Source organism: Salvia splendens, chromosome 3 (genome assembly GCF_004379255.2).
Source record: "Salvia splendens isolate huo1 chromosome 3, SspV2, whole genome shotgun sequence".
Classification (NCBI taxonomy): Eukaryota; Viridiplantae; Streptophyta; class Magnoliopsida; order Lamiales; family Lamiaceae; genus Salvia; species Salvia splendens.
Genome location: NC_056034.1, coordinates 8,781,746 through 8,803,988, shown reverse-complemented (window position 1 = coordinate 8,803,988; position 22,243 = coordinate 8,781,746). Strand labels below are relative to the sequence as shown.

Below are 22,243 nucleotides of genomic sequence, written 5' to 3'. Positions count from 1 at the left end.
CCAACTGGGTCCATTAAAAGCTACAATTGGGAAACAAAATTAATTGATACCTAATTTTCCTTCTTTTTATTCCATGACCTAATTTAATTTAGTGCACAGCCACTTCTCCCCTAATTGAGCACTCAACAACATTAACGAAGCAAGAAAATGACACCACTATGGAAGGCTAGCTTAACCCATAAACAACCTTTTTATGCAATTTCATCACACGTGGATAATTGTTTGAGCATGGGAAATTAGTCCATATTTCATAATTTTGAAAGATTATTGTGTCCCTATTTTTCAGAAATGGGCTAGGCCCTCTACTTCTCTACTCTTGTTTCCAATTCTTGGAACATTTCACCTCAAATGGGATTCCAGCATTTTTTTCAATAGCATGTGGAAATATGTATGTTTTAATTACCAGTGTCTAAATTATAGTATGACCTATGTCATTGGAATCTACGGATCCAAGTCGGGCGTGAGGGTGCGACCGACCGACCGCGATGTAAATAAGGACTTAATTTTCTTTCGATTTGAGTGAAAACTAATACATTCTCTGTAGCTCAGATTTGTAAGCTATCTTGTCTAGTTTAGTTATTTAATGGGGAATGATTGTTAGATCCCTAGAATTTCACAAGTTTTGTTGTTGTATGGAACTTGTAGCTTGGCTTTGAATGAGTTAAGATTTTAGTTGAATTATTTTTATTCTTTAATTGTCTCAAATTTATGTTACTCAACTCTTAAAAGAATCTATCGTTTATAATGTTGTTTAGTAGGAAATGAGGGATTTTTGCTGGTGTTTTCTATCTTGTCATTCGAAATTAGTGTCAACCAATAAATTGAGCTGTGTAAAAATGAGGTCTATACATTTCAAACACTTAATGTCTAGCCACAAGATTTTTTGGGGTATATCATAGTAGATAATAAAACATCCCAAATCGAATTCAACAATTTTGTGAAAACGAATATTTAAGTTGACCCGTGATTTCGACGTCGGTAGCTAAATTTGAACGGGCGACTCCCAAATCCCAATTATGCTTATGCGGACGACTAATCAACATTCAACCCTCGTGTAAAATAAATTATTCTGTTTTCTCGGCCACACAAATTTTTTGTCTCCAAAGAAATGAAGACGTGATTTTTTATCATGAAAATTAAATTGATTTCAACTTAGGTCCCCATAAGCCGTGCATCATGTGTTAAATTCGTAATTCATTATTAAGCCGACCAAAAAAAAAAAAAAAGATTCAGGCTTTTAAAATGACTCGTATATAATCTAAAATATTAAAAAATTAATAATAACAAGCCATGGAAGGCATCATTTATGGGCAAGTGGCCCAAAATCCAATAGAACATATTATTACAAGATGCTTACAAACACAAGGAATATTCAATAAAACGGTCTTAAAATCCAAAACACAAGTTAGATATAGTACAAAATATCAAACCATATAAGTCATACCAACTTGCAATATGTTCATGTGAGGCACCTTCATAGTTGCAACACCTCCCCTGCAGTTATTCCTCAAGAATGCATAGAAGTAGTTCACCACCAGCTTCTTCAAGAACACAGACTTCTTCCCCGCCCGCACGTCGCCATGCGCCAACAGGTACGTGAACCCCGACTCAGACGCCTCCCTCAGCGCGGCCAGCTCGTATTCCAGGCTAGGATCCTCATCTGCACACATCACACTGGCTGGCAGATCATCCCCTGCATTTGATTCCCTAGATGTCGAGGTCTGTGCTGCTTCGCGCATCAAGGGGGCCCTCATCTCGTCTAAATCTTGGACCTCTCTTGACCACATAGAGATGCTGTCAAGATCCTGCTCCCCAATGCTGCTCTCAAGAGCAACTTCTTGAGCTTCCTTCCTTAGGAACTTCTCAAGGCTCTCGAGAAGAAGCTGCTCGAACGCACGGTGATCTTCCTTCCGTATGTCCTTGTATCCATAACGAGCAATGCAACGGAACATATGGTAGTCTTTGGGACAGACCCTCCTGAACAGGAACCTCTCCTCCTGAGGCACAACCGGCACAGGGACATTCTTGATGCAGACAAAGATTATGGTCGAGTGGATAGCCGGGAGGTCGAGTAGGAACTGCCCTAAAACAGAGGGGATGCCTTGAACCAGCTCGTTGTACACCAGCCCGATCCCCGGTGTTCTTACTGTCCCGAGGGAGGACCCGAGGTCAAGCATCAAGTCCATCGAGATCTTCCCTTGTACCTCGCTTTGGTACTTCAACACACTCCCGTAGTTCCACGTGTACATCACACAGAGGAAGAAGGACGCGAATGCTAAAGGGAGCCACCCGCCTTCTAATAGCTTGGACAGAACGGCGTATAAGTATATCAGCTCAATAGTTCCAAACACGAGGGGGAAGCAGAGCGCGACGAACAAGTTGGTCTGCCATATGAGAAGCATAACCAGCGTCACCAATGCAGTGCTGACTATCATAACTCCAACCTCAGCGATGCCTGCAAGAACAGATGATTTAGCCCCAAATTATCCTTGATCTTGTACAAAAACAGGAAATTAGGATGAAGGCTAACCATATGCGTTTGCTATCTCCGTTGTGCTTCTGAAAACGGCAACCACAATGATGCACATGACCATCAAGAAGTAGTTGATCACAGGGATGTAGATCTGGCCCATGAGTTTTCTTGAAGTGTGGATGATCTTCAGCCTAGGGAAGCACCCCAGGGACATGGCTTGTTTGACACATGAAAACGAGGCGGAGATCATAGCCTGGCTAGCAATTATAGCTGCAACTGTTGCTATGACAAACACAGGCCAGAACAAACTCTCTGCAACATTTACCAGTACATTGTCAAAAAGAGGCCAATCCAAGGTCAGGAAATTTTGGGAGCGAAAGATGTCGGATTTCTTATATATACGAGAAATCGTTACCTGGGACAGAATCATAGAATATCCTGCTTGTGTCATGAGGGTTTTTCATAAGGTATGCAGCTTGACCCATGTAAGCTAAGAGAAGGCACGGGAAGACAACAACGTTGAAAGCAATCTGCAGCAATAGTTGAATACAAAATTAGGATGCATGAGAATAATTGCAGGTTTCAGAAAAATCAAAATAAGAACCTGTATGGATGGCACTGAAAAATGGCCTAAATCAGCAAACATTGCTTCTGCACCTGTAAATGTCATTTATATAACATGTTATTGATGAAGAAGTTCATTTATTGCATAAACATAGAATGTGGATTTCTGCAGCCAATTTAATCTCAATGGATTCAGTAGCATTGTCTTTCTATCCCTTTACAAAGTGACTAATAGTTTGATGAATACTAGAACTCATTGTTGACTGTTATTAAGATTAGTAAGAAGCTAAGCCTATATAGTGATTTAGTATATGCATCAAATGCACAAAAGGGTCATAGTTTTTAAATTAAGACGTGAATCGTCTTGAGTTAGCAAATTTCTATCAACTGTAACCACTATGATCATATTTTTCAAACAGCACACTATTTCCTTGTGATTTCAGTTTCATTGTTTCGATTTGGGAGTGAAGTTTTTCAAACTGAGGAAGAGCGACAGGATTGATATCATGTAGGTGTTGTCCGGTTGCTATGACTTGTTATCATATGATTACCCATCTATGATTAAGTTGTGAGATTACTTTAGCTGGAGGGGATGGCTTTGAGTTTATACATCTAAATTTAAGTTGTGATATTCAATCTCATGAACCAAACATAATACTACATACATATTGAGATATAATCTTTCAAACCGAACGGGCCTGTAGAGTATCACAGAACAGGAGATAGCAGAAAACAACTCACCTGTGATACATAAAACACAACCACCAAGTGCTGACCAAGCCTCACTGCTATTCTTCTTAAAGAAAAGATATATATAGGCAGGATTCACGGCCTTTATAACAGTTACATCGTACTTGAGCATGTTGTAGAGTCCAATTGCTCCCAGGCTGAAGAACCACAGTGCAAGTGCAGGAGCGAATGTCAAGCCTACTTTACTTGTTCCAAACCTTTGTATGCTAAACAGCCCCACAAGAATAATAATTGATGTAACAACAAGAGCATCTGCAAAAAAACGAGGACAGTTTAATCAATATTGTTGCAGTCCCTTTCTGAGCCATTTTATGTCAAGCAATATTGTAGCAGTCCCCTATTAAGCCATTTCATGAACTAGAAAAGAAGAAAGACAACTTGGTAAAAGTAATTATGTGTTTGTTTTGTTTGTTCTGCTACAAAGGGTATCATTAGAGAAGTAAGAAATGGATGGTAGGTAGCTCTTGTTCACTGACCTGTGCCAAATCCTGGTATCCGACCCTGCAGACCGCTCACCGCAGACATAACTGTGAACGAGAATTGTGTAAGTAGATTATGGAACTTCAAAATAATGCAAAATCAACCAACAATAAGTGCAAACACGACCCTCTGGCCTTCAAAATATGGGAATTGTGCTTGCTTTGCAGTGCATCTGATTAATAAAAAACTAAATCCATAATAGCAGTCTTAGCATGCATATATGCTTGAGATTCACAATACTTCAATGACCCGGAGTTCGTTTGTATACAGGACGTGAAGAAACATCCAACAGTCGATTCAACGCAAAAGATAGTTAAGTGACTACAAAATTGTCTATCAGAGTTACCCGCTAAAGGGAACAGCTGCACCAAAATCAGCAGTGAATATGAACTAATGGAAGTATCATTTGGTTAGTGTAACCTTTTGACTATCACCAACACAAAATTAAGGGACCGGGTATACCTGAAATAGCTGGCGTAAGAATACCATCCCCTATAATCATAGAAGTCCCCATAAGAACAAGTAGTAAGAGAAACTTCTTCAAGAAAGCCTTACGCTCCAAGGCCTCCTTTATGGTCAAAGCTCTCTCCAGTTCAGGAGTGGGTAACTTGAGCTTGAAACTGGAAATGCGTTCATCGGCTGGCTGACGATTTGGAAGAAGATTAACATTTGCATACCTGCAAATCAATGAGTATAATGCAAATGTTCCACCTGTCATTGGATTGGATCAATATGAGGTATCAATAGCAAATTGTAAATGGAGCTCTAGTTTTCCAAAAAAGATCTTGCACCTTCCCCACTGTCATTTGCCTTGAGCACGACGAAGACATATTTTGCTAATGGAATGAGAGCAATTGTGTAGATTACTAGCGACAGAGTCCCCAAGACATCCACATCTGAAGTGATAGGCACCTTGCTGAATACATCAGAGAAGACGTAGAGAGGGCTTGTTCCCATATCACCATATACAACACCGAGTGTTTGAAATGCCAAAGCCAAAGTTCTCCAAAGAGAATCATCCTGCATTAGTAAAGTCCAGTTGTAAACTGCAAGTGTGATATTCTAAGCTAGACTAACTTAAAGCATAATACTCCTAGATACATCACGTGATAATCAAGAACAGGTTTGTGGTCTGTGGAATACATATTACAGTGAATCAGATCACCAAATTCCGCAAGTTCAACATGCATACAGCAAATTCTGCTAAAGATGAAATGCATCAGTAATTTTCTAGTTCTCATTAGTGTATGAGGCATATAATTACATTTCACTAGCAAATTAGTAGTATCTCTCAATAATAGTAGCAAATATATATAGTACTAAAATATAGTATCATAGAATAAAACATTAACCAATTCCTAGCTGCTTTTAGTACTAAAAATGCTTATAACCCCCAAGAAACATAGAGAAGATAAACTTTTCTTACAAAAACCCCACACAAACGTAGTAACAATCAAAGGAACCAATCACACACAAGCAATGATGTCTTGAGTTACAGCAAGAGAGGGAAAAGAGCATTCAACAGAAAATTTTCAAAAATATAGTAATTTTTATTTCTTGATAATAAAATTGGAAACCTTGTGATGGTGACCATGAGCGCCGGTAATCTCCATGGCTTCAACATCAAAGGAATCAACTCTCCTGGGCTTCTTAATCAGCCTTCTTCTCACAGTCCCATATCCTTCTCTCCCTTCCCCATCGCCAGCCAACGACCATGGCGGCGACTCCGAGTCCACCTCACTCCCGTCCACCCAACGCCGCGACTCCCCGCCGCCGCTGCTTACTAGCAGCCTTTCGCTGCTCCCTTCAATCCAATCACCATCACCGTCCATTTGCTTCACTCCTATCAAGAAATGGGCAATTTACTCCTCAAAAAAACGATTCCGCGAACCACCAATCAAATTTCACGCCAATTTCAAGAAAAATATATTACTACTATAATCCAAATCCTTCATGGGCAAAGAAAAGAGTTGGACTTGATAGTGACAGTGGTACCTTTCTATTTTTAGAATGTGTAAAAAGTACCATCGGAGCTAAATAACTTTCCGACGACAACAAGTTTATGGTTTTTTTTTTCTGAATAGAACAATAATTGATGTATTATTGGGCTAGGATAGTATGGCTCTTCACTTCTCTTTGAAATTAATAAATTTGCCAAGAGACCAGACAACAATAATCTAATCTGACCATTGATAAGGAGTACTCCTATATTATATACTACAACCAGAGCAAAGCTAAGCAACCCCCATTTCGTTCACTCTTTCCCGCTATATTTCTTCACGTATTAAAAGTAAACATAATCCTCTAGGGAAGTTAAGGCGCATCCTTAATTAGAGTCACAATATACATTCAATCTCGTGCTACCATGTGGCACGAAATATGCAATATTGTAAACACTAAAATGCAATACACATTTGTGAAGCTGTAAATGAATTTTAGCAGATTGCATTTTAGTTATAGATAGGCACGAAATATGCAATATTGTAAACACTAAAATGCAATACACATTTGTGAAGCTGTAAATGAATTTTGACAGATTGCATTTTAGTTATAGATAGGCACGAAATATGCAATATTGTAAACACTAAAATGCAATACACATTTGTGAAGCTGTAAATGAATTTTGGCAGATTACATTTTAGTTATAGATAGATTACATCAGATTGCATTATAGTATATGGTTGAGTTTTTAACATAAATTGTCTACAATACAAAACTCAACAATATAAAATGCAATATGCATATAACGAAAATCCAATCTGTCGAAATCCATCAACAACTCCTACAAATCTTATTGCATTTTAGTGTTTACTCCTCTATTTACAAAGATAGATTACTAAAGTTAAAAAATACTATGATAGTATATCCTACAAAGCAACAATATTTTGGCCCTTATGACAAGAAAAGTTATAGGTGTAATAGTCATAAAGTTTGGCCAAAATATGATATTTACCGCTAACTTAAAATTTGGTTGTTAATATCACAAATTTATGTCTTAGAGATTGAATTCGATGTGCCAGTCAGATTATGTAAGTGAACTAATCGGTCAAGTTGGAGAAACATCAATTTTTCCCAAAATTAATGATTTTAGAAACACATCCTTTTTTGACGCCTCACCAACTAAAATAATGGAATAATACGTGATCCGAGGTTTTACAAAATAAACGGTATGTGGGTGTTTAGATCATCCTGTAATCATTGTTCAACTTCCCTGACCTCACTCTGTCATCCGAAACTTGAATGCAACAAAGATAACATATAATACGGCAAAATATCATAAGTTCTCATGAATGATCAAAAACAAAACATGATGTCCAAACTCCCTGGTACATTTCTAGATTGTTAGTATTTAGTCAAATGCATTAAATAGACATAAATTAGGAACCAAACAACAGCCTAATTCCTACGTTTGCTCTTCCCGGCCTCCAGAATTTCTTCAGTTAGCCGCAGCTTTTGCTTCGATCACCTTTTTGGCAAACGAGGGCAAGCAGAACGCAGCCGAGTGGATCTGGAGATGAGATCAAAAGACACAAATCGTCAATGGCTAAATGTGAGGTAGTTTTGCAGACAATGCTAAGTGTAGTACCTCGGAGTTGTAGAACCTCAACGGTCCATTTGTTTTGGCATGATTATCATCAGCATCTATCGGGTTGATTGGATTCTTAAAGTCAACTGGGGGGCCTTCCGTGGAACAAAGCATGAAACCAATCACACCACTGAAAAACAGATTCATTACATTGCATTAGCATCATCACAGATATAGCCTTCGCCTTCACCTTGTTAATCGTATGGTGGGTTATTTGGTGAAGGAATACGTATATGGGAAATCGTGGAAAAGCGAAACAATTAGGAGAACTGCACCACATTGTGTGACAGGAAATACCTTGGGTATGTGGGGACAGTGGTCCAAGCATAATTGACAGAGCCTTTGAAGATCTGGCGGCAATTCGCAACAATATCTTCAATAATGTGCATGTGAAGCCATATGCTTTCGGCCTGAGTACACACGACGCCTCCTGGTCGGAGAGCCTTAGCTACTGATGCAAAAAAGGGCTTTTCAAACAACTCTTGAGCAGGGCCTGAGACGTGAAACATACAACTTCAACAATTGAACGGGATTTTTTCGGAAGTGCCGCTAAGAGGAATACTTTACCTATTGGATCCGAAGAATCCACTATAACTGCATCATAAGTTCCCTCTGGAACAGCCTTTAGGAATGCAACCCCTGCAAAGAATTCAAGAAAAAAATCCCAAATTCAACTAAACATAAGCATAAAACATGCATATGTTTTTTTTGTGGGGGTTTTGAAGCAGCAGGGGACTGAAAGTACCATCTCCAATGTGCAGTGTGACTCGGGGATCTTCATATCCCACAGCTACATTCGGGAAAAATTGCTTAGAAACCTGTGAGGAAGGACCATATTAGTTCTATCATATATTTCAGAAACAACGCTCCAGCACATCAACTACAGGATCAAGACAATGAACCAAAATACATTTAGAATAACTCACATCAACAACCATCTTATCGATCTCACAGATGTCAATCTTCTCAACAGAGGCATGACGCGATACTTCACGCAGGACACCACCATCCCCTCCTCCAATCACCAAAACCTGAAAGAAACTTACTTTCAGACCTAAGAATGATGAACTAAATGTATTAAGTAATTTTATTAATAAAGAAATGGCCTTCCAAAAATCAGCTGAAAGTAGTCAATGAAGAAAGAACAGTTGGATATATTTGATGCTTTTAGTGTTTGCCCACCAATAATACTAAGATAGCCAAACAACAATTCATTCACAGATTACAGCATATGCTCATAGTCATTGCAAAGAAATGCCCCTATTGTAAGTGAGTATCATATTATGGCATATGTTAAAGGCTTCCCACGAGTGAAAATACCTTTTTTGGGTTTGGGATTGAGCAAAGTGGGAGGTGAGTTATCATTTCTTGGTAAGCACATTCATCCCTCTCAGTAAGTTGAATTACACCATCCAAGACAAGAACCTTCCCATATGTTGATGACTGCAGTAGAACATTTGACAAGGGCATTAGCATGCAATAAGACAAAATATAGCAGTTAATTGGCACAACAGAAAACTAATGCTTAAAATGATCATGTACTCATCAAAGCGGCAGGTACCTGGAAAACAATGACATTCTGATAATCAGATTTTCCCTGAAACAATATCTTTTCAACCTTCAGTGAGTGCGCTTCTCCTGTATGTGTTCCAGCAAAATAGCAGTAAGGATCATGTTACTACATATATACAGAGTTCAGATACACCAAAACAAACAAGTAATTATTAACTGATTATTTATGCAATCTCGACAGCATGATTAGAAGCTTCAGGTTTCAAATATTAATCCAAATAAAAAAGAATCAAGGAAAGCCACAAAACAATGCATTTTAAAAAGAAAGCAACCGGCTGAGTGGATGGTATTTTGTAACATAGATGATGAACTGTTGCTTTATCAGCTTAGGAAAGCTAAAGCACAACACATAGGTGCAAATAAAAAACACAGATGAATGGAAATTATATGCACTTGCATTTCTCTGCTGTAATACATAAAGAAAAAACAACTTATGCAGAAAAATTACAAGTACACATCATCATCAGCATATACGGAGTAATCTAAAAGCTGTTGCTGTCTCTAACATTAATAAAGGACTAGGTAGGTCTTCAGTGAGTGAAAAAATTGACCATAAACAGAAAGCTGTGCCATTTTTTTTTCCTTTTCTCGTTTTTCATGATTATAGAGACGATAGAGAAGTAGTCCTTATTAAATTAGAACAACGTAACAAAGAAAACGGTGAGTTGGTACGGCAACATATAACGACCAAAAATCATTTAACAGAATATGGGTGGGGTGTACTAGAGGGACTTATTCTCCTGATTATTATCAGGCACAGGCATTATTAAAGGGAAAAACATGCCGTACAAATAGCAATAATATTATACTAGCAAAACAATATTCACAAAACAAGCGTCACAGAGACTTGAGCTAAAATTGCATCTAAGATAATGTATTCTATTCCCACTCATAGGCAGTGAATAAATCAAATCATATAGATGTGCGTGTGTGAGCACCACAGCATATTCGCCTCGAATAAAAATCTTTAGACAAAACAGCCAACAATCAAAACTCCAACTTGTAGAACACAATTGAACAAAAGCTTATGCACAGACCAGATTATGAACCAAATTGAGATGAAAATACAATACAATACATGCGTTCCGAAAATCAAAACATAAAATACAGTAGCAAAGAAGGAAATCGATGAAAATACGCAATGAATGAATAAGAAATCACCTGGCCACATTGGGCTCATCTCCGAGAACCACCCGGGGATAACGGACGACATGCACTCGGGAAGCTCCGTAACGGCACCGTTATTCACTTCCATCTCAACCGAAACGCCGCCGTTTTCCTCCTCCTCCTCCTCAGCGCGAGGTCTCTTCACCGGCAATTCACCTACAGATTGAGCCGCCGCCTCTGCCATACGCTCAGCACGAGTGGTTATATAGTATAGCTATATGTGTGTGTATATGCTCACGCAGTAGAATGTGCTAGTGTGTGAGAATTGATTGGAGAGAATCTGTTTAAGGCTATAGGCGCCGCTGCTTTCTGCTTTTAGTGACCTAATATAATTAGCCTTCCTCTGTTTTTTTTTTGTTTTTTTGTTATTATTTATCTTTATAAAAGCATAAATATCTCTCCCACCCCCCTCGATAAAGGTGGTCAGTGTTTCCCTGAAGTATCAAGATGTTTTCTTATTTAATAAATTAAATTGGGTTGGAATCTTAAATGTAAGATGTTCGGTCAACGAAGTTTGACCAATAATAAATGTGACGAGACATTTAATTTTTTGAAGTTAAATGATATAGCGTCGATCTACGTTTCGCATAGATGACTGTAGTATATTCACTTTCTCAAATCCGATTCCCGGTGAGTGAGAAATAGTGGATAAAAGTTGGTCACATTGTAGCTTTTGATAAAGCTATGAGTTGAAAGTGTAGGGAGTAATTAACTAATGTTAATTATCCCACATAGGAGATGAGACACATCTTTAAATGTGTATTTATTAAGTGACTTACTACACTTAGGGGTGTTCGGTTGGCAAGATTAAATCTCATGATTAAATATGTATCATGTTTGGTTCATAAGATTGAACCCTCCTAGATGGATAGTCTCATGATAATTAGTCATATTCTTCCCCCTCCAACTAAAATAATCCTACAACTTAATCCTAGATAGATAGTCTCATGATATTAGTTATGGCAACAGAACGCCACCTTAGTAATTATCGTGGACTAAGATGGGTGAAAGAGCCCACACGCGCGTCGAGCCGTGCCCGTGCCCTTGGACTTGGACTTGGATCTTGGCAATTGGTCTTTGGGCTTGGTTCTTGGGCTTGTCCCTAGATCCAGACTTAATGTTTTGGACCACCTCAGTTTTGGGCAGCGGCCTGATCAACTCGACATGCTGCTCCTTGATCAGCAGCCTGATCAACTCGGCCTGCTGCACCTTGAGCGATGGCTTGATCAGTATCTTGATCAAGTCACGAAGTCCACATGTGACGGTTGAACTAGGGCGTGCAACGTCGACCACTCCAGCTTTCAAACTCGTAACGGTCGGCGGTTACAGGCCTGCCATGATGAGCCATGATGACAGCCATCAAGGTTGAGTTGACCCCCGCAGTGGACCAAGCCTATAAATAGGCTAGTCATTCCTTGCATTAGTACAACAGAACAACATACAAACATACTCACAAGCATCATACTCTCTCTGCATTGTCTTTCTTCCCGAAGCTTTGCCCTCTCCTCTTCCAGTTCGCCGGAGCTCTGTTGATTGCGGTGCTGCTTCACCAGAGACGTAGCCGTTTTATCTTTGGGGATGACACGCCAAACCGAGAGCACTACCGGGGCGTATCTCGTCTTGCGGAAAGAGGCCTCCTCGACTCGGCTAAGTTTAATTTCCTTTTACAGTTTCGATTTTCGTGTAATTTTCAGTTTTCAGTTCCTCCTTCTTGGGTTGTATTACGTCCGGTATTGTTTATCTCTTGTAATTCCTGTAAGAAGAAACCAACAATCGCAAGACGAGATAGAACTTGCTTTTGAAGGAATTTGGACCTCTAAACTGAACTTAATCACTTTCGAAACTTAATACTTTTCTGGAGATGCCGACTGAATCCAACACTGTCGCTGCCACCACCGCCGCCTCATCTCTATCCACCATGTCAACCACTGCACCGGTCAACACATCGTCGATTCCGACGATGATGCCCACTCCCGGGCGCTATCCATCTTCATCAACAACACCTTGGGAGTTTGTTAACTCCTTTGGGCCCACTGGTGGATCCACCTCGAGTGGATCGGTTGGTTCCACTTTTAGTGGTCGGATCCTTTAATGGATCGAGTGCTAGGGCCTTCGGGTCTCACACGAATGCTGGGGCCTTCGGGTCTCACGCGGGTGCTAGTTCCTTCGGGGCTGGTACGACAATGGTGGGCCCTATGCCCAACATGAATGGTGGGGGCTCTATGCCCAACTACGTTTTTGGCTCCTTCGGGGGCAACGGAATTGGTTCCTACCATAGACCAAGTACGGCACCTTTGGCACCAAGAATGATGCCACCTGCCGAGAAGCCACCTACCAAAAGATGTTGTTCTACTTGACAACATTGGGCGTCGCCAACTTCCTCACGGAAAACGAGCCGCCCGCGCCAAACGATCAAGAGACTAGGCTCGAAGTCATGGCAGACTATGAAGCTTGGAGAAAAGAAGATTATCTTTGTAAAAATTTCATTCTAAGTGCTTTAGATGATAGTTTGTACAATGTATACTCCGTTGTAACCACATCAAAAGAGATGTGGGAAAGCCTAGAAATGAAGTATAGCATAGATATTGCTGCAGGTACTGAACAAGTTGTAGCATCCTAATTTATGGACTACAAGATGGTCGACTCTCGACCCATCATGGAACAAGTTCAAGAGCTCCGAATGATCATCCACGCACTAGTGGCTGAAGGGATGACCTTGCCCGACAAATTCTTAAGGTGCACGATTATTGACAAGCTTCCTCCTAGTTGGAAGGACTTCAAGAGCTATCTCAAACACAAGCGAAAGCAGATGACCCTTGAAGACTTGATCGTGAAATTACGCATTGAGGCTGATGTGCGCAAAAGCGACCAAAAGGCTAAGGGCTTTAGCCCACTTGAAGCCAAAAACAATCTGTTGGAGCGGGGCGGTCCCTCCAACAAACGCTCTCGCCCAAGTCAAAAGGATAAATGGAAAGGAAAGCAGCCTGTAAAGAAATTTGAAGGCGAATGTTTCAAGTGTGGCAAAACTGGCCACTTTGCCAAGGACTGCCGCAGCAAGAAGAGGAAGCCGGCAGCCCACGTCATTGAGAAGGAGTTTAAAGACTGAGATGAAAACGACCTCATTGCTGTGGTCACTGAAAAAGTTAACCTTGTTGATAACAAGGGTGGCTGGTACATCGACACCGGCGCTACTGCTCATGTCTGCTCAGATAGGAGTAAGTTTGCCTCCTACACTGCTATTGAAGGGATGAAGATCAACATGGGGAATCAAGCATCGTTCGAAGTCCTCGGCATTGGCAACGTGATTCTTATGATGATGTCTGCCGTCACTATCACTTTGAAGGATGTGCTGCATGTCCCGGACATCCGCAAGAACCTAGTGTCAGGATCAATACTAGTTAATAAGGGGTTTAAACTTGTATTTGAGTCTGATAGGTTTGCATTGTACAAGTTTGAAAAGTCACTCGGAAAAGGTTATATAACCGATGGACTTTTCAAGCTTAGTGTGGCAACTCGCAGTATTGCAAAGCCGTTGGCTAATAATAATAAAGCATCTACTTCCTCTTACTTGACTGAGTGTTCAAATTTGTGGCATTGTAGATTGGGACATGTAAATTCAAAAGCCATTAAAAGATTAGTGAATTTAGATTTACTAAAGGCTAATGAAGTGAATACCCAAGATAAATGTGAAATTTGTCTTGAAGCAAAAATGACTAAGTTGTCGTTTCACTCGGTTGAACGAAGCACAAAACCCCTTGAATTAATTCACACGGACGTATGTGATTTAAAGATGGTGCAAACTAGAGGTGGTAAAAAGTACTTTATCACTTTCATAGATGATTGCACAAGGTATTGCTACATTTATCTTTTAAGAAGTAAAGATGAAGCAATAGAAGCATTCAAAAATTATAAGAACGAAGTTGAGAATCAACTTGGTTGTAAAATCAAAACGATTCGAAGTGATAGAGGATGCGAATATGTAGCCCCGTTTCAGGAATTATGCAACGTAAGTGGTATAATCCATCAAACGACTGCACCATATTCACCACAATCTAATGGTGTTGTAGAACGCAAGAATCGAACTCTAAAAGAGATGATGAATGCACTGCTTCTAACTTCAAGATTACCACATAACATGTGGGGGGAAGCTGTTTTGACAGCCAACTATATCTTGAATAAAATCCCTCTCAGAGGAAAAGATGTTACTCCTTATGAGTTGTGGAAGGGAAGGAAGTCATCCTACAAATACCTCAAAGTGTGGGGGTGTTTGGCAAATGTGATGGTTCCTCCGCCCAAAGAAGTTACAATTGGACCTAAGACAGTTGATTGTATCTTCATTAGATATGCACTTAACAGTAATGCATATCGATTTGTTGTTCACAAGTCTGAAATATCGACTATTACAGTAGGAACAACAATTGAGTCAATGAATGTTGTATTTCTCGAAAATACATTTCCTTGCAAAGACAATGAAAAAGTCTCAACCAATTCTGAGACAAGAATTGAAGTAGAAGTCACTAGTTCTAAACCAGTGGAAGAAGAATCCATTAGTTCTAAATCAGCGGATGAGGAACCTGAATCGCGCAAGCGTGCAAGGCCCGATCCAAAGGATACAATACTAAGATGTGGTAGTAGGGTCAGAACACCAAAAACATTTGGTCATGACTATATTGCTTTTATGTTAGATGAAGAACCGATATCTATAAAAGTAGTCATCGATGGCCCAGACGGGCTACATTGGAGAGAAGCTATTCAAAGCGAAATTGATTCAATTTTGCTAAACCACACTTGGGTGTTGGTAGATCTACCTGAAGGTGCGAAACCTCTAGGTTGCAAATGGGTACTTAAAAGGAAATTTAAGCCGATGGAACAGTGGATAAGTATAAAGCCCGACTAGTAGTAAAGGGTTTTAAACAAAAGGAAGGACATGACTTCTTCGATACCTATTCACATGTAACAAGGATTACATCTATCCGAGTGCTTCTCGCTATTGCTGCATTGCACAATCTTGAGATTCATCAAATGGATGTAAAGACCGCGTTTCTAAATGGTGAACTAGAAGATGAAATTTATATGGAATAACCTGAAGGGTTTGTAGTACCTGGACAAGAGAAAAAGGTATGCAAGCTCGTAAAGTCTCTATATGGATTGAAACAAGCGCCATTGCAATGGCACTTGAAGTTTGGAGAGAAGCTATTCAAAGCGAAATTGATTCAATTTTGCTAAACCACACTTGGGTGTTGGTAGATCTACCTGAAGGTGCGAAACCTCTAGGTTGCAAATGGGTACTTAAAAGGAAATTTAAGCCGATGGAACAGTGGATAAGTATAAAGCCCGACTAGTAGTAAAGGGTTTTAAACAAAAGGAAGGACATGACTTCTTCGGTACCTATTCACATGTAACAAGGATTACATCTATCTGAGTGCTTCTCGCTATTGCTGCATTGCACAATCTTGAGATTCATCAAATGGATGTAAAGACCGCGTTTCTAAATGGTGAACTAGAAGATGAAATTTATATGGAATAACCTGAAGGGTTTGTAGTACCTGGACAAGAGAAAAAGGTATGCAAGCTCGTAAAGTCTCTATATGGATTGAAACAAGCGCCATTGCAATGGCACTTGAAGTTTGGAGAGAAGCTATTCAAAGCGAAATTGATTCAATTTTGCTAAACCACACTTGGGTGTTGGTAGATCTACCTGAAGGTGCGAAACCTCTAGGTTGCAAATGGGTACTTAAAAGGAAATTTAAGCCGATGGAACAGTGGATAAGTATAAAGCCCGACTAGTAGTAAAGGGTTTTAAACAAAAGGAAGGACATGACTTCTTCGGTACCTATTCACATGTAACAAGGATTACATCTATCTGAGTGCTTCTCGCTATTGCTGCATTGCACAATCTTGAGATTCATCAAATGGATGTAAAGACCGCGTTTCTAAATGGTGAACTAGAAGATGAAATTTATATGGAATAACCTGAAGGGTTTGTAGTACCTGGACAAGAGAAAAAGGTATGCAAGCTCGTAAAGTCTCTATATGGATTGAAACAAGCGCCATTGCAATGGCACTTGAAGTTTGATAATGTGATGTTATCAAATAGGTTTAAAATCATTGAGTGCGACAAATGTGTCTACATCAAGAGCATTAATAACAACCATGTTATCGTGTGTCTATACGTTGATGATATGTTAATACTGGGTAGCAACACTCAAGTAATTAACGATACAAAGACCATGTTAAAGAGAAACTTTTACATTAAAAGACATGTGTCTAGCCGATGTAATTCTTGGAATGAAGATTCTAAGAACGTCAGATGGAATCATCTTAACACAATCACATTATGTTGAGAAGATATTGAATAAATTCAAGGCCTATGATGGTGCGTCGGTTAAGACTCCAATTGAACTCGACGTTCATTTGAGCAAGAACAAAGGCGAGCTCGTTGCACAAGAAGAGTATGCACGGGTCATCGGATGCATTATGTACTTGACTAATTGCACTCGACCTGACATTGCTTGTGCAGTGAACAAGTTGAGTCGTTACACGAGCAATCCAAGCAAAGAGCATTGGAGAGCTCTTGTGAGGGTTTTGAGATATTTAAAATAAACTCAAAATCATGGGCTACACTTCTCGAGATACTCCCGGTACTTGAAGGGTACTGTGATGCAAATTGGATATCCAACAATGGAGACTCACTTTCAATAAGTGAATACGTCTTTACTATTGGGGGTGGTGATGTATCGTGGAAATCCACAAAACAGACATGTATAGCCCGATCAACAATGGAATCGAAGTTCATTGCCTTAGATAAGGCTGGTGAGGAAGCCGAGTGGCTTAAAACTTCCTTGAAGATATTCCATGTTGGTCTAAGCCAGTGCCACCAGTGCTGATCCACTGCGATAGCCAAGTGGCTATTGGAAGGGCAAACAATGGCTTCTATAACGATAAGTCACGACATATACGTCGACGACATAACACCGTGAGACATTTGTTCACAACAGTGGTAATTACAATTGACTATGTGAAGTCAATAGATAATCTAGTTGATCCACTAACCAAAGGGTTAAACCGTGATCAAATGAATAAGTTTCTAGAGGGAATGGGTTTGAAATCCACAAATTAAAGAATTGTCATAGTGGTAACCCAACCATGATGACTGGAGATCCCAAAAACTTGGTTCAAAGGGACAACTAAGTTATGAAAGTTCATGAGAAACACTCAACTATATCTATTCCATAGAGAGCAATAGAGTGTTGGAAAATTTGCCTAGTGGTGAGGCTAAGTCTATGACTTTTAATGACTCCTAAGGATCTCGAGGAGATTGAGTTCTCAAGGAGACCGAGTAGGGCAAGATACTCGATTAGGACTCACCTATATAAGTGTGAAGTGAGGCCGCTTCAAATAACACACTTATGAATCGAAAGTGGTGTCCAAGGCCGCAAAGGACACAAAACATGAGAACGGATGAGGTTGATGTGTTTAAGCGTTAACACCATTGTCTCGGTGCACGCCGTGGGGGATTAGTTCAAAGCATCGCGCTACTAAGCCGCTTGTGTATCCGATGGTGTCGACTATGGAGGGTTCAAAGCCAAAAACTACATATCCTTATGCTTATATGCCTCGTGAGGGTTGAGCTTGTGTCTGCATGCATATGCATTTGACTATTTCTACTCATGTGGGGGATTGTTGGAATCTAGAATTTAAGATGTCCGATCAATGAAGTTTGACCAATAATAAATGTGATGAGACATTTAATTTTTAGAAATTAAATGATATAGCGTCGATCTACGTTCCGCTTAGATGACCGTAGTATATTCACTTTCTCAAATCCGATTCCCGGTGAGTGAGAAATAGTGGATAAACGTTGGTCACATTGTAGCTTTTGATAAAGCTATGAGTTGAAAGTGTAGTGAGTAATTAACTAGTGTTAATTATCCCACATAGGAGATGAGACACATCTTTAAATGTGTATTTATTAATTGACTTACTACACTTAGTAATTATCGTGGACTAAGATGGGTGAAAGAGCCCACACGCGCGCGCACGCGCGCCGAGCCGAGCCGTGCCCTCGGACTTGGATCTTGGCAATTGGTCTTTGGGCTTGGTTCTTGGGCTTGTCCCTGGATCCAGACTTAATGTTTTGGACCACCTCAGTTTTGGGCAGCGGCCTGATCAACTCGACATGCTGCTCCTTGATCAGCAGCCTGATCAACTCGGCCTGCTGCGCCTTGAGCGATGGCTTGATCAGTGTCTTGATCAAGTCACGAAGTCCACATGTGACGGTTGAACTAGGGCGTGCAACGTCGACCACTCCAGCTTTCAAACTCGTAACGGCCGGCGGTTACAGGCCTGCCATGATGACAGCCATCAAGGTTGAGTTGACCCCCGCAGTGGACCAAGCCTATAAATAGGCTAGTCATTCCTTGCATTAGTACAACAGAACAACATACGAACATACTCACAAGCATCATACTCTCTCTGCATTGTCTTTCTTCCCGAAGCTTTGCCCTCTCCTCTTCCAGTTCGCCGGAGCTCTGTTGATTGCGGTGCTGCTTCACCAGAGACGTAGCCGTTTTATCTTTGGGGATGACACGCCAAACCGAGAGCACTACCGGGGCGTATCTCGTTTTGCGGAAAGATGCCTCCTCGACTCGGCTAAGTTTAATTTCCTTTTACAGTTTTGATTTTCGTGTAATTTTCAGTTTTCAGTTCCTCCTTCTTGAGTTTTTACGTCCGGTATTGTTTATTTCTTGTAATTCCAGTAAGAAGAAACCAATAAATTGATTATGTTGGGTTTTCTTAATGATAGTGAATATTGTCCTATTTTGGACTCAAATCTCTGATCAAATCTTTCTATTCATTTTTTTGGTTTTCTTACTTAATTTACAATTTTATCTTGTGACAAACCAAATTAAAATAAATGAAACATTCAATATATAGCAATCTAATTATTCATATGACTTAATCTTTTTGTTTAATCGATAGAGAATGTATATGGAAAGTAAATCTGCAAATATTGTGCATAAATACAAAGCAATTTCCATAGTGGAAGGTTCATTATGAAGTAACTTATTATCTTAATTTATTAAAACTTAAAAAATGAATTCAGGGTGAGAAATATAATGATTGTCTTATTATTATTGTCAGACGCAAATTTCGAATATTTCATTGAGTTTATCGATTAGCCTTTGAGAGAAAGATAAACCCAAATGGCCAAATCCCATGATTGCGGCTTTTCATTTAGGGTTTTGCAGAGGGTCAATAATGTAATTTCGCAGAGTGGGTCCATCGCCGAATGTATATGTTTCGTCTGTAACTGTATGCTTTTGTTATTGTTTGTTTGTTGGTAATAGTATCCATTTTTTTGGTATCCGCATAATCTCTGCAGTAATAATATACAGTGAGTCATTTTGCCATTTTTTTTAGTAATAGATTCATTTTTTTCTAGCATTCTTATTCTTATTCTTATTCTTATTCTTATTTTATTTTTGTTATAATTATTAAGGGTATTCATCGATGAGCCAATGAACTATTTCTCGCACTGATTTGTAGGCACATCAATGTATGTGACAACTGACTCAAGAATTTAAAGTTGCTTCATACCAAAAGGCATAGATCAATAATAATCTATTCATCTTTTAATCTTTTCATTTCTTACTTTTTTTCTCCTTTATTTAATTCAATTAACAAATTTTTTCTTAAATCACATGCCAAAAAGAAACGCTTCCACTACGGCAGAACGGAGAGAGTAGCACTCCCTCCGTTTCACTCAAAATGTTCACCTTTTCTTTTTAGCTTGTCTCACTCAAGATGTCCACTTTCCATAGTTGGAAACAATCATTTTTTTCACTCTCCTTTATATACTCCTCCGTCCACCATTTACAGAGTCTTTTTGACTCGATATGAGTTTTAAGAAGAGGGAACATCTTTTTAGGTCCATGAACTTTGCCAAAGTATCATTTTAGGTCCGTGAACTTTGAAAATATCATTTTAGGTCCGTCAACTACAAGTTAATATCATTTGAGATATTTTAAACTTTTTCCGGACGAAAATGCCCTTAAGGCCTTCATAGGGCAATTTGGACAATTCTTTCGCCACTCATCTTGCGTCAAAGACCTAGAGTCCAACAATTTTTTTTACTACTATTTGATTCAATTACCATCCAAATTGAATTTAAATATAATTAAAATTTGCCTTCAAAAATATGTGTTAATTTTTCAATTATTAGATGACCAATTATTTAGGGATAATGAATTGGGACTTGATACTTTATTTTATTTTTTTCAATCTAAATTGTATTTTAAGAACTTACTATAGGTGATTTGTGAATTATATTTAGTTTATTTATTTTGGAATTAGATAGTTATATTAATTTGGATTGTCATTTGGAGTATTATTTATATAAATTTCAGAATGAAGATCAATTACCATCCAAATTGAATTTAAATATAAAAATTTGCCGTCAAGATGAGTGGAGAAAGAATTGTCCAAGTTGCCATTTGAAGGCCTCAAGGGCATTTTCATCCGAAAAAAGTTTAAAATACCTCAAATGATATTAACTTGTAGTTGATGGACCTAAAATGATATTTTAAAAGTTCACAGACCTAAAATGATACTTTAGCAAAGTTCGTGGACCTAAAAAATGTTCCCTCTTTTAAGAAATTATTTGAGTTTGTGAAGAAAAATAAAGGGAGAAAGTGAGTGGAATGTGAGACTTATTTAAAGTACTACTCTCTCCGTGTCACAATAATATACACCTTCTAATTTTGGAAATTCTTTTGTCTCTAATGAGTTGGAACCTATTCTCCCCAAACAATACTTTAATTATTTGTCCTCTCTACTTCTCTCTTACTTTACAAATTTTGCATTAAAACTCATGTCGAACCCAGAGTGCATATTCTTTTGCGACGGGAGGAGTATTAGTTTTATGTTCGATTGTGAGTGTAAAAAGTTGGTGGAATGTGGGGTCAGCATACTAAAATTGAAGTAAGATGAATGGTTTTATAAATCATGGACAATCCAAAATGACAAAATGGTTCTTTAAATGATGAATGGAGAGAGTATTTAGTACTCCTTCTAAAATCTCGTGTCATTCAAGAATGTCTATATATTCGACCGACCATAAAATCCCGTTAACTTAATAGTGCATCAATTCTGAATTTTTTTTGTTTTGTTGCTGCAATGAAATTTTATCGGGGTAATTATATATTACATACAAAATGTTTCACCATTGCTTCAATTTAGTACAAAAAATTTTAAGTTTACATATTGCATACAAAAAATTTACTTGGGGTTCCAAATTGATACGTTCCGTCAAATCCCTTTAAGACCGTTACTTCTCTTTTTTTCTTCCCATTTACAAATTAATTTACTATAAAATATCACTCTGAGAAGCAAGAAGAAGAAGACTTACTATGTATCGCTAGAAATCACTATGAAGAACTCCAAAGTACTCAAGATCGTTCTTTTCTCTCTCCAGATTCATGGATCTTCCCTTTCTTTTTATTGCTCTCTGTCAATGCATAGTTATAAAACTTTTACAAAAGCTTTGCAAAAACTTAATTGGATACGATAAAAAATTTTGTCGGGAAGAAAGGGAAAGATAGAGATTGGTGGGCTGCTTTGTATGTGTATGAGCAAGAGAGAAGGAAGTG

At 38.9% G+C, this 22,243-nt stretch overlaps 2 protein-coding genes across 3 annotated transcripts; both read right to left on the bottom strand.

Moving 5' to 3' along the window:
• Positions 1-1,254: 1,254 nt before the first annotated feature.
• Positions 1,255-6,476, bottom strand: LOC121794743 (putative potassium transporter 12). Its single transcript, XM_042193069.1, has 9 exons — positions 5,845-6,476; positions 5,059-5,287; positions 4,730-4,978; positions 4,264-4,314; positions 3,779-4,039; positions 3,078-3,130; positions 2,889-3,003; positions 2,531-2,785; positions 1,255-2,455 (listed from the first exon to the last, which is right to left on the bottom strand). Exons 1-9 carry the CDS (start codon positions 6,097-6,099, stop codon positions 1,425-1,427), a joined length of 2,499 nt encoding a protein of 832 aa, XP_042049003.1. The 5' UTR covers positions 6,100-6,476; the 3' UTR covers positions 1,255-1,424.
• A 1,043-nt stretch (positions 6,477-7,519) lies between these two features.
• LOC121794742 (spermidine synthase 1) lies at positions 7,520-22,239 on the bottom strand. 2 transcript variants are annotated; one of them, XM_042193068.1, is made up of 10 exons: positions 22,003-22,239; positions 10,587-10,769; positions 9,415-9,491; positions 9,174-9,296; positions 8,780-8,884; positions 8,599-8,671; positions 8,421-8,492; positions 8,151-8,346; positions 7,854-7,983; positions 7,520-7,775 (listed from the first exon to the last, which is right to left on the bottom strand). In XM_042193068.1, exons 2-10 carry the CDS (start codon positions 10,678-10,680, stop codon positions 7,704-7,706), a joined length of 942 nt encoding a protein of 313 aa, XP_042049002.1. In that variant the 5' UTR covers positions 10,681-10,769; positions 22,003-22,239; the 3' UTR covers positions 7,520-7,703. The 2 variants fall into 2 exon arrangements, with proteins under 2 accessions (XP_042049002.1, XP_042049001.1); XM_042193067.1 differs by lacking the exon at positions 22,003-22,239 and having other exon boundaries at positions 10,587-10,922.
• Positions 22,240-22,243: the final 4 nt, after the last annotated feature.